At 44.9% G+C, this 12481-nt stretch overlaps 1 protein-coding gene across 4 annotated transcripts in view; it reads left to right on the top strand.

Annotated features, from left to right (window-relative positions):
- Positions 1–2255: 2255 nt before the first annotated feature.
- The window catches only part of LOC138923428 (leucine carboxyl methyltransferase 1-like), a 36624-nt gene continuing 26398 nt past the window's right edge, over positions 2256–12481 (top strand). For 2 of the 4 annotated variants that reach the window (XM_070262186.1, XM_070262184.1), the window contains exon 1: positions 2260–2603. In XM_070262186.1, coding sequence (XP_070118287.1) covers positions 2494–2603 — 110 coding nt within the window. In that variant the 5' untranslated portion in view covers positions 2260–2493. Of the gene's footprint in view, positions 2604–12481 lie in introns of all 4 variants that reach the window. The other 2 variants (XR_011437004.1, XM_070262185.1) reach the window with 2 other exon arrangements.

The following is a 12481-nucleotide window of genomic DNA, read 5'->3' as shown; positions in this document are numbered from 1 at the left end:
GTGACAGTTTATTTCATCTTTCTGAATTCTCCTGTTTCTGACAGACGAGCTCCATAGGCTCTGGTAATTTTCCCATCAGTTAACACACTCTAAACTCAGGTCACCCCTAGCTACGCATACACTGCCTCAGACTCCATTAGCCTTCCCATTAGCATCATTCTCAGGCTATATAAGGTGGCAAGAGGACTCTCAGTAGGTTCAAATTTACCTCCTCCCAGGTTCAAGTCTGGCAGGAAAGAGAGTACTTCCAGACTTAGTAACTTTTATTCAATTCCTGGGATTCATTCTGATTGGACCAACCTGGCGAAGCTCTGCACACACAAAAGCACATACATACCCTGGAAGTATATCTGGGGTGCTTTGTATGTGCTTGACAGGCCTTGGTAAGGTCTGCCCTCAGTGCAAGGCATGGAGCCTCACCTGATCCAGGTAGACCGAAAGGAGAGTTTAGTTCTTCAGAATAAACTCTAGCTCTTGTAATAGAAGCATGAAATCCTGGACAGGCAATGCAACAAATGTCCTCTCTAGCCTCTCCGGGAGAAGTTCCATGGTTAATACACAGATTTTCTCTCCAAATATTAATGTTCATGTGGATTGTAAACTCCAGTCACTCTTTTTTTGACTTTGTCAGAGGATGCAAATTAGGTGGCACTGAACTTTCTCAGGCTGGGACACTGTTCTCGGCTACCCCAGAGCAGTCACATATTTGCAGACATCATGCAGCCCGAGATGGCTAAGCTTGCCACTTCCAGATGCCTCTGCTAAGTTGTAAAGTTCCAGCCCCTTGATCAGGAGCTTAAATGGAATGAGCTGGCCCTGTCTGCAGGAAGCCTTTGGGGTGGCCCCTCACCGAAAAACTGACCAAAATCTCTGAATCACCGGTTTTTCTGACTCTAAGTCTTGGCAAAGAACACAAGCATTCTTTGCTCATCAATCAATAGAGGTATATCAATGCATCTGCCTCCACTTTCTTCCAGTCACCCTCAGCCTCACCATCCAGAGCTATGGGATCCACACCTTCTACTACGTGTTGTGACACTTACTACCCACTAATACCCATGGACTGTGTACACTGTCAAGCTGGAAGACTGTGATTGTTCAGTGGTTTGCAATACCCTCTAGGCTGAGAATGAGTCAAGGAGAGTGGTGGATTTCATCTTATCACGACTCCCCCTGGCTAAACTCCCTAACCTCTGCCTTCCCCACTGTCATTTCTACTTTGGGTATCAGTGAGCTCTTGTTTCTCCATTGAATAGCTTTTAATATCTGATCTTGACCCAAGATATGTGTATTGGGTTTTGCTGTTATTGTTTGTTTGTTTTGCTTGTGTGTGTGTGTGTGTGTGTGATCCAAGGTTGTTAAAGTTTGAGTACATCTATTCTCTGGTACCCAACAGATAATGAAATGAAATATACAAGCATACATCTTTTTTTATTTACTTATAAAATGTTTCATAATAAACACAGTATAAAATATATGTTGTGAACATCTTGAATATGCATAATAATGAAACAAACATGTGAACGCACCCCAACTAGAGAAGTCGTTGAGTCGTCTCTGTACTCCTTCCCCATTCCCATCTTTGTCTTCCAGTGTCCTACCATCCTCTCTTACTAAAGGTCACAAATATCCTGATTCCTGTTTTTCCCTTCATTACTTTACCTTCCTGTATAGTATTTTACCACATATGTGCATTTCTCTAAACAATATTAGTTTTGCTTGGTTTGAACTTTACAAAAACGTTATATTTCCTTCTTTCACTGAATAGTATGTTGCTGAAATTCAGCCACTGATGCTTGTAACTGGGAGCTCTGGTTTATTTTCGGCGCTACATAGTTTTCCATTGTATTACTTTTCCACACATTCCTTCCTTCACAAAAAAGGCGATTACGCGTGGGAAGCACGTTGCACAGTACCTGGCGCAGATTGGGCGCTCCATAAATATTTGTTACATTATTGAATGAGATTGAGTCCCGACTGACTGTAATGCTGACATTTGTTTCCCCAGGCTGGATTCTCTGCCCTTCGCCCTAGTCCCGAGTATCCTGCCAGCTCTTCCGCCCTGAGTTAATTGCAGTTGTAAAATTTCGTACCAGCAACAAGAAACCCGGCGGCCTGCCTACGCACCTAAGACTACAATTCCCTGAAAGCACTTCGGTGATCTTGCGTCCATTTAAGTTTACGTTCCTTCCGGGTGAACTTCCGGGTTACGTGGGCGGGGCCGAAAGAGTTCTCCAATGAGCTCGCCTGCGGACGGAGCGGGGCGGGGAAATGGTCCGGTGAGCGTCTAGGCGGCGGCGGCGGCAGCGCCGACGAGGGGACAGCTGCGGGGCCGTCGTGGTGGGAGGCGTCTCTGAGCCGCGCCAGCCTAGCCGAGCCGGGTGGAGTCCGGCCGCTCACCCCTGCTTTCTCCCGGACTCGTTCGTTCCCCCGGCGTCCGTGGACGCCGCTCCGTGTCCCCGGTGGGCACAGCAGCCCGGGCCCTCCACGCCCATGGCCACTAGCCTGAGGAGGCCCTCCTTCAGCTCCGGCTCTTCCTCCTCGCCCGACGCAGACGACGAGGGCGTGCGCAGCACCTGCGAAGATGCTTCTATTTGCAAGAGGTGCCTGGGGGCTGGGGCCTGGGGGCGTGGAGCTGGGGGCTGGTGGGAGGCGAGCCTGTATCTGAGGAACAGGCTTGTGCGCCAAGAGGTGCCCGTCAGGTCGCGGGACAGCTGTGCGGCGCGGAGAGCGAGGGGGGTCTCTTCGTGCGCGTCACACGTTCATGGAACGGGCGGTGTGTGCCGGGCACGGGGCCAGCCTGGGGATGCGGTGCCCGGGAGTGGCACGCTGAAGCGGCACCCGTGGTCTTGGCTTCTTGGAACCAAGTCTTGCTGGAAAGACAGAGGTGAACTGGATAATAATAACGTTGGTTTCGATGGGTTCTGAGGAGTGCAGGTCTCCCTCTTTCAGAGGATACATTCCACTGGGGTTGTCATCATCCCCATTGTGCACCTGAAGCTCAGGTCAGTTCAGGGGAAAATGGCCTGTCTAGACCACATAATATTTGTGTGCAGAGCCCAAAGCTTTCCAGAGCCCTTGAGTGTGTGCACAAGAGCCTACCTGTTAGGGGGCTGTGTGGGGAGCATTGTGAGCACAGGTATGTATCCTGCACTTGAAAGCATGAAAAAGAAAGCATGAGGCTCAAGGGTACTCCCTCCATTCCTTCCTTCCACAGAAATTATTGAGAGTTCACTCTGTGCCAGGCCCTTCCTTTCTACTGGTTGGTTGGTGGGTATTCAGTGATCAGGACACATGATGAGCAAGACTGACGTGGTGTATGACGTAGTGGACCTCACAGCCTGGTTGGAAAGGATAGACAGGGAGCAAATAAGTACATAAAGTAGATAATTACAATTTTGTGTTGAGTGCTGGGAAATACAGCATTTACCATTAGAGTTCGTATTTTAGACGACGATGTTTAAGGTTAGAACTAAAATAAATAAATAGTGCAGGAGAGCATTCAGAGAGAGCAAGAAAGGAGAGGAACTGAAAGAATGCCCTGGAAGCTGGGCCCGCATAGGGACTATAGGGTGGGGAAAACAAAGGCTGGCACTTTTTGTACGTTCTTGGAGACTAAGCAAAGTGCTTCAGAACATGACTCTGGAGCCAGACTGTGTCAGACGGACCCTAGCTCTGCCGCTTAGGAGCTGTGTGAACTTGGGCGAGTTACTAAACCGTTCTGTGTCTCGCTTCCCTGATCTGTAAAATGGGGTGATCATAATCGGTACTTCATAGGTGAGTGTAAAGATTGAATGTATTTCGTTATTAATAAAGTACTTAGAGCAGTGTCTGGCATTTAGTAGTTGTTAGTAGTGGTTGATTAAATGAATGGATAAATACGTACATAGGTGTTAAAGGCTTGGAGACCGTTAGTGGTGAAATGTGTGGACTTAAATGGATTATACCCAACTTTATTTCTTCTCCAGCTTGCAGTTGCTACTGATCACATCTGTAGCACTGTTGAATTGGAAATAGTATCTCTCGTATCTACTGCTATTTGCAAAGAAAATCTGAAGTGCCGTCAGAATTATCAAAGGGAAATAAAATAGTTTTCAGTAGCACATTAGGGTTAGGCTTATTTGATATTGATTGGTTTTATTGGTTTTTTTAATATCTGTTGGTAACATTTTTTGCAAACTTATTTAAAAGTAAACTAGCTATAAAATAGTTCAGACACAAAGAAATGTACAGAGAAATAGTTTAACTAGAGTATGTTTTTCCTTGACTCTCTGTTGGATGGTTCTTATAAGTTCAGCTCTTCTCTGCCTCAGTTTCCAATGCCCTCTGTGTCTGCAGATGTCTAAACATGTAGGGGAAGTTTGGGTTTGGAACTGCGGGGAATCTAAGGCAGTAGTTCCCAACTCACACTGCACATCACTGTTGTCTGTGGGGCTTTTTAAAAGAGCACAGATGCTCAGGGCCTGCGCTGGACCCACTGACTCAGAATCTTCTGGGATAGGTCCTAACTGAAAAGACCACACACGTTCGTCATCCGGAGGTTTTTTGCATGGGGTTTTCCCTCATCTGAAAAAACATGCAAAGAAATTGTGAGAATCTATAATATAATGTTTTAAGATCTTTTGCAAGACTCAGTGTCTTTCAGGTTCTGTGATACTGTGATCTGCATTTTTACTGTAATGTATTAAAACTTTAAATCTTGTGAAAAAGTCATGTCATTAAATAAGGATTCCTTGTGTGAATCATGGGCAAATTACCCACTTTCTGCCTCAGTCTCCTCACCTTTAAAGTGGGGATGATAGTGGTAACCTACCTTTTGGATGTGAGGGTTAAGTGAGATAATCGATGCAAAGCAGGTAGCGCAGGATCTGGCACAAAGTCAAGGCTTCCATAAGTTATTATTATATTAGTTTTGATTTTCCTCCAGTCTGAATATTATTTGGTTGAAGTTACTGAATATGTTGTAGCTGTGGGTCAGGCTGGTGTCTGCCGCCGTGAGTTAAGCCATAAAAATCCCTAAAGTAACTTTAAAAAAGCCTGTCAGTCTCTCGAGGCTCCTACACTTCCGTTACTTCTGTTTTTGCTTGCTCCCTCCTTTGGAACAGAGCCCGTCTGGGGATCCTAATGAGGGCATCTGTCTCATGGGTTGTTGTGAGGATTAAATGTGGAGTGCTCGGCACACAATAGGTGTCATCAGACCATCACCATCATTGTTGTCATGATGGCCTCGTGCTATCACTCCTACAATCTGATAGTTAGGACTCGTCAGATTGGATATACTAGGTTTATACCTAATAATTCCATTTGTTTCAGCAGCTATCTGTCAAGCACTTACCATGATAGCTAACTCTCCCCACTCCCCATTCTCTCTCCTTATCTTCCCTGTCATGCTGTGCCCCTAGTCAGTTCTCTACTCTTTTGTTTACCCATGATCCCCCCAAACCCTCCCAGTGTCCTCTGAAATTACCACTCCATAATCACCAGCCACCTCTATTTCCTCAGCCTCTCCTTAGTCCTTCCCTCCCTCTCTTTGCCTTGACCCTGGCCCTTCCCTAGGAATATCCTTTTCTTGAGGCCCTGTCAAGTGGTGCTTCTGTTTTCTCATACACTGCAGATCTCAGGATTAGCAGGTTGGAGATTTGTGTCTTCTCTGCTCTTTGTCCCCTGCCCCATTTCTTTGAGATCCATGGTCCTCAGCTGGAGCACCCTCTCTTCCTCCTCATTACTCTTTTCTGCCTGATTACTCCCCTATTTCATTGAAGATTTGGGTGCCTGGCCCACAGCCTTCCTCTCTGCCTCAATTCTTGCCATTATCCTAGTTCACATCAGTGTGCATGTGGAGGACCCAGTGTACACCCAGGGCACTCATTTTCTTCAAAGCCTCATCTGCAGTGCTGACCTCTTCTCATCCACCTGTCGCCATTCCCACCATGATAGCCTGGATTTCTGTTCTGAGGCCCTCAGCATCTTTTTCCATAGGACCTCCATGGTATTTTTTATCCTTTAGACGCTTCCTCTAGGCTCTTACCTCTCAGTTGAGCTCGGGGTTCATAATGTATCGTTCCGGAATTCTCTTGGCAATGCCTCCTCTCCCTTGCCCTTCAGTCCCAGTAAACCCAAAACCAAACTACCCATTTTTTGTCTTGAGTACTGGTGATAGGACTCACAGAGCAGGGCAGCTGGGTACTATTTCAAATTTATGTCACCCACCTCACCTGTGCCCTCACAGAGCCTGACAATTCTAGTATGATTCTCTTGTCAAGTCACTCTCCCATGCTCCAGAATATTTAATTCAGACGTTTTCCACAAACTTCTGATTTACTCCCCCAACCCTTCATTCTCAAGATAATATGGGTGATGTTTTGAGCATGCTTAACATAGAAAATAGAAGCCTTCAGATTGGAACTCCATTCACTTCCTACAAGAAACTTAACCAACCTATCCTACTGTTAGAGTTGCCATGTCCTCCAGCACAGACCACCAGAAACACATCAGTAGGTAAACCAGTTGGGTTTAATTACTCTTTGTAATGAGGGAGGCCTCACATCATAGGGAACTCTGGGGCCTATCAGGATGAGGGCGTTAGAAAGAACTTACAGGATTTGGGCTTTGGGTGGATAGTTTGGGGAGGGTTCAAGGAAGCAGGGATTTGCTCTGGACTGGGTGCTGACAGGAGGCAGGGACGATTCTGTGATCGTGTAGCTCAATCAATCAATTCTAGAAGGAATTGTGACTAGAGTGAGACAAACGCTATAATTCATAAAGAAGCCACAGTTGCTCGCTTCAGCCAGGAGAGAGGGATGTTTGGTATTTTCTGGATGGCATGACGGCCTTCTATTTGTCTGTTTAGGCAAAATGATGAAGTGGTCTTGTTTTGTCTCACATCATCGCTGTTGCAGCATGACCTTGTGCTGGTGTCTGTGAGAAGTTTATGTCCAATAGGTAAACAGCATGGTTTGTGTGAGCACGAGGCCAGCTTCTAACAACAGGAAAGCCTGGCTCATGGTGAAGTGGGGTCAGCAAGCCGAAGAGTCAAAAGAAAGATTTCTTGGACTCTCAAGGTCTGGCAGTAGTGCTCTTTTATTTAGATAATAGTGTGGAATAACATGGGGACAGGACCCATGGGCAGTCAGAGCTGCTGCTGCTGCTGCACGCATGGGTTGAGAGTAGGGCTAAATTTAAGCCATAGGTATGTGAGTTATCTCTTTACAAGAGAAAGGAAAGAATATGTAAAAAAAGTTGTTAAAGTGGTATCAGTGCTGGTGGGGTCTGGTTATTGGGTGGTCTTATAACTTTTAGATAAGAATCAAACAGGATTAAGTAAATGGCAGAAGCCACCACCTTAAATATTATCTTCAGCTAAAGACAAAGGAGGATGTTGGTGGTGGTGGGTAACCATGAGGTTACCAGACAAGTGCAATAAACAAGACTTAAGTCCTTGCCTCCCCATTAAAAGTTTCCAGAGATAGGGTCATCTCCCTTCCTCCTGGTGCAGAGAGGGAGACACTCCCCACAGATGGAGACTTCCTTCACAAATACAAATGTCTCTCATCAAAGGGCAAGCAAATTCCACTCCTCAGAGCTTCCTCATCTGCAGTTTTTAAAAGTAACCAGCCTAAAATAATCCTCATCAATGGTACCGGGCTAGCTCCTGGATGTCAGCACTGCTTTTCTTCTTTTCACAGTGGAGGAAGTGAGTCTTAAAAAGATAGGTGTTTGTCAGGCAGGAGAAAACAACATGACCTAAACAGCAATGCAGATTCATGCAGAGGATTATTTGCAGAGGATTATCTGCAGATTATGCAGAGTATTAGGAGAAGTGGACTTTCAGTAGGGGTGTGGGTGGCCAGAGAACTCCAGAGAGGTTGTCGGAGAATGAAATGTAGAAGTCCCAAGGTGAATAGAAGGTCCTGAGGGGTTTTAAGTGGAAGAACTGACATGATCTGGTGTGTGTTGTAGAAAAATCCCCAGCAGCCGTGCAGGAGATGCGGTGGTGACAAAGAGAAGGTCTGTGCTCTTTTCCTTCCCCACTCCCGTAGCCCTTGCTCGCGTCTGCTCGTTCACCCGGTCTATTGCACCACGTCCTTGTTGTCGGACCTGCTTTGGTCTAACCCCCTCCTCCAACCCAGTGTTTATGCTGTGGCCAGGGTGATTTTGGGGAATCACAAATCTTGTCCTATCACTTTGTCACTTAAAACCTTTGGATGTCCCATCAACCAGAAGGTAAAAACCTACACGACGTTGCATGACACTACACCCTTCATGATCTGATCATGCCCTGGATACCCACCGCTGACTGGAAAACTCCATTTGGAGGTCTCAGAATGATCTCAAACTCATTATTTCCAAAACTGTCTTCAAGATCATCTTCATGTGCTCTCCTCCTCGTCACCTCCCCAAACCCAGTGAATGGGCTGTTCATTCAGTTCCCAAGTGCAAAAGGTAGGAGTCAGCTTGGAACTGCCCTTTCACTTACCCCGATGCGATCAGTCCCCCAGACCTGTTGATTATGTGTGCTGAACATTTCTGGAACCAACTCTTTTTCTCCACCTCTGCTGCTTCTATCTCACTGCAAGCTGAGGTCACCTGTGGTCTGAGCTATGGCACTAGTCCGCTAACTGAGGACCCTAGGTCACTCTTCCCTCCCCCAAATCCATATCTCCCACTGAAGCCAGAGGTTTGTAAAGGGCATATGTAATCCCTCATTTAATGACTTCTTGTGGCTGTGGGAAAAAGACCAAGGATTCCTACGTGTTCTCCACAGCCCTGCCTGCTCCGTCGTACTTCTCCAGCCTCACTTCACATCACTCCGTGCTTCCCTTTGGGGTCTCCTTTGTTCTTCAGATATGCCCTGTTCCTGCCTTCTGTGGGGCCTTTCAGCACGCTGCTCCCTCTGCCCACAAGGCTTTCTCCCAGCCTTCCTGTCTCAGTAGTTCTACATCATCTCTCAGATGGAGGCATCCATTCAACACTCTTTATTGAGTGCCTGCTCAGTTTCTGGAGACACTGTTCTAGTGCAGTTACAGTAGTGAACAAAACTGGAGCTCTTATGGTGCATTTTTTTTCCAGGGGGCAAACAGAAAGGAAGCCAAAATACCTGGCATGTCAGGTGGAGGTAGATGTAGTGGGAGTGTTGGAAGGAGTTGTCACTGGAGATGGGATGGCCAGGGAAGGCCCTGCTGACAAGGCCAATGCTGGGGAAAGACTTGTGGGGGGTGAGGAGTGAGCCCTGTGGATATCTGGGGAAACAGTGTCCAGGTAGACAGAACAGAGAGCAGAGAGGCCCTGAGGCAGGAGCTGGCCTCCCCTGTTCTAGGAGCCACAGGCCAGCATGAGTGAGAGGGAGAAGAGTAGCAGATGGAATCTGGGAGGCCGTGGGGACAGATGCTGCAGGCTCTTGTAAGGCCCTAACTTGTGCTCTGAGATGGGAGCCACTGGAGGATTTTGAACTGAAGAAGGTGACGTGACTTGAATTTCCACAGGATCGCTTCAGCTTCTCTGTGGAGAACAGACCGTAGAGGACAAGGATAGAACAGGGAGATGAGTTAGTGGTACTGGAATATCCCAAGTCAGAGATGCTCGTGGCTTGGATCAGGATGGTAGTGGAGCAAGTGCTGAGAGTCGGTCAGATTCTGGGTCCACTTTGAAGGTAGATTGAGCTGATGGAATGCATTGACAGACTGGATGTCGGGGGAGACTCAAGTGTCAATGATGACTGCAAGGTTTTTGGTTTCTCTCAGATGAGGAACCCTCAAGGAGGCCTCTCTGATGCCCGCAGTCAAGATCTTGCCCCTGTTATATGTCCTCATGACACTCTCTGCATCGCCTTTGTGGTCATCAGCCCAGTTGTAATTCAGACATAGTGTTTCATGTTTTTCTCTCTGACTAGAGTAAATGTGGTACAGAGCAAGGACCATGTCTGCCTTAATGCCGTGTGCATTGTAGACGCATAATAATTTGTCAGATGGCTGAAGTGAAGAGGAACTCAGTGTAGATGGTCAAGATTACCTTTCCTGATGAGGTCTTAAAATTCTGGTTTTCTGTTTTACTGGTTTTCAGTTATCTGTATGTTTTAGAAACCAGTCCAGGGGCTGTAAATCTGAAATTCCATTGTGAATATTACAGAGTTTAATTTGATTTTCCAATGGAATCGGAAAATGCCCCTCTTGACATGCAGGCAGGCCACAGTGTCACCTCTCAGGAAAGGCGGCCTTTTCCTGGGGGCCTCGGCCTTTCCAGCACACTAATCATATCTTCACAGCTGTGCCCCAGAGAGCAGGGCTGAAATTTTCATCAGAAATATTTTGACGACAGTGGCTGCTGCTTTCCTCCCTGGAGATGATATGTCACTTTAGAACTAGAACATTCTATTGAGGATAAATTAGCTGCCAAAGTTGCCCATCAAGAAAGTCAAATAAATTGTGGATTTTTTCCCATTTTTTAAAAAGAGGAATTAAATTTTGGAAAATATCTGTGAAAGATAATGATCTTAGATCTAGAATATTAGCATCACATCATTTTTTTCTCTTAAAAACTTTTTTTAATTAATTACAAAAGTGAATACTTTTTCCCCCTCAGTAGCATAATATGAACCTATTGTATGTAGTTTCACACAGATCCACTTCATTCTTTTTAATGGCTGCACAGTATTCGTAGTGTGGTTGTAATTTACTTGACTGCTCTTCTGTTGGATTTTTGCACGTGGCTTGAGTTTTCCTATGAGATGGATTTCAGGGGAGAAGTTTCTGTAAAATGGTTCTTGAAAGAGGTTATGTTAGTTTTCATTCCCATCTGTAGTGAATAAGATGCTAATCACCGAATATTCTTAGTTTCTTAAATTGTTTATCAACTGGCAGCTGGAAAATAATACTTCTTTTTAATTTGTATTACTATAATCACTAGTGAGGCAGAATTTTTAATCTGCTCACTATGATTGATATTTTCTATGTGAGCCCTCTCTCCATATCATTTTCCTAGTGGGCTGTTGTCTTTTACTTGTTTGGTTATTTGTGTTTTTATTATTGATTTGTAAGAACTTTTTATGTCAGGGATAGTAATCTGTTGCCTCTGTATTTGTTGCAGTATTTTCTCTCAAACTCATGCTTGTCTTTCAGTTTAGCTTGTATTGTCCATTTCATAATACAGAAATTGTGAATCTTTACGGTGCAGAATCTGACAACTTAACTTTATGGCTTGTGGATTTCAGGTAATGCTTTGAAAGACCATATTCTCAATCATTCTAACATTTTCTTGTAGCACTTTTATGTTTTTGACTTTTATGCTTAGATCATTCATCTATCTTTATTATTTTATATATTATAAAGTAGCAGTCTAACTTAATTTTATCTCAAATTATTAGCCAGTTGTCCCTACACCATCTATTGAATGGTCTCTATTTTCCCATTGATTTGAAACATCACTTGGATTATATACTAAATTCTTATATATATTTTAACACAGCAATACATTTGTCATTCTTGAGTTCCAGTTGATATTGCTTTTTTTTCATTTTGATGCCTGAAAACTTTGACTCACAAAGTTACTTAGCTGTGAATTGATTCGGAGCTCCCATAGCTTGTTTCACAGGGTAAGAATAGGTTTGTACCAGGGAATATCAGAATTTTTTAGTCTGTTTGAGCAGCTGTGCTCCAGGAAGAAAGAAAAGGAAGGGGTACTAACAAAAGACGTGTCTGAGTCTGTCCCTTTTCATCAGGAAAGCAATAGCTTTACGGGAAACCCTACCCTGTAGGCTTCTATGTACTTCTCCTTAGCCAGAACTAGGACATGTGGCCCCACCCCTGGCTGCAGGAATGCGTGGGGAGGTGAGAATTTCTACTTGGGTAGATTGACACCTCAAACAAAATTGGGGTCCTCTTCGTAAGGAGAAAGGGGTGAGTGGATATTGAAAAGGGAACTTGGAGGGTCAACTACATTTCTCATCTTATCTTTTTCCCCCCCCCAAATTTCCCCAGGTATTCTTAAGAGAAATTGGGGGGTGGGAGGTGGGGGGGCGGGGAAGAAGAGGGAGGTGGAGGGAGGGGGAGAGAGGAAGATAATTTATATAATAAAAAGCTCAAGTTGTCAGTGTTCAGTTTGATGAGTGCTGACAACTGTATATATCTGTTACCACCACCTGAAACAAGATATAAAATATTTCTGAAACTCCAGAAATTTCCCCTGTATCTCTTTCTGGTTAGTCTTCCAACCTCCACTTAACAGTCCTTTTCTGATTTCGGCCACGATTGATTAGATTCGCCTATTCTTGAATGTCATGTCAGTGGAATCATATGATATGTATTCTTTCTGTGTCTTCTTTCACTCAACGTGTTCTTTGAGATTCGTCCATGTTGTGTGCACTGTCAAAGATCAACAAAGCCAGATAGTAGTTAAAGTGGTAAGGACAGATTTTAATCACTAATAACTACTGCAATAAAGAAAAGACTCCAGTGTGAACTAAACCCAACTTTGATTTGTCCAGAGG

The sequence above is a fragment of the Equus caballus genome, chromosome 3 (assembly GCF_041296265.1).
Source record: "Equus caballus isolate H_3958 breed thoroughbred chromosome 3, TB-T2T, whole genome shotgun sequence".
Taxonomy (NCBI): Eukaryota; Metazoa; Chordata; class Mammalia; order Perissodactyla; family Equidae; genus Equus; species Equus caballus.
The sequence above is the reverse complement of the archived record's forward strand: the minus strand, read 5'-3'. Positions and strand labels throughout refer to the sequence as shown.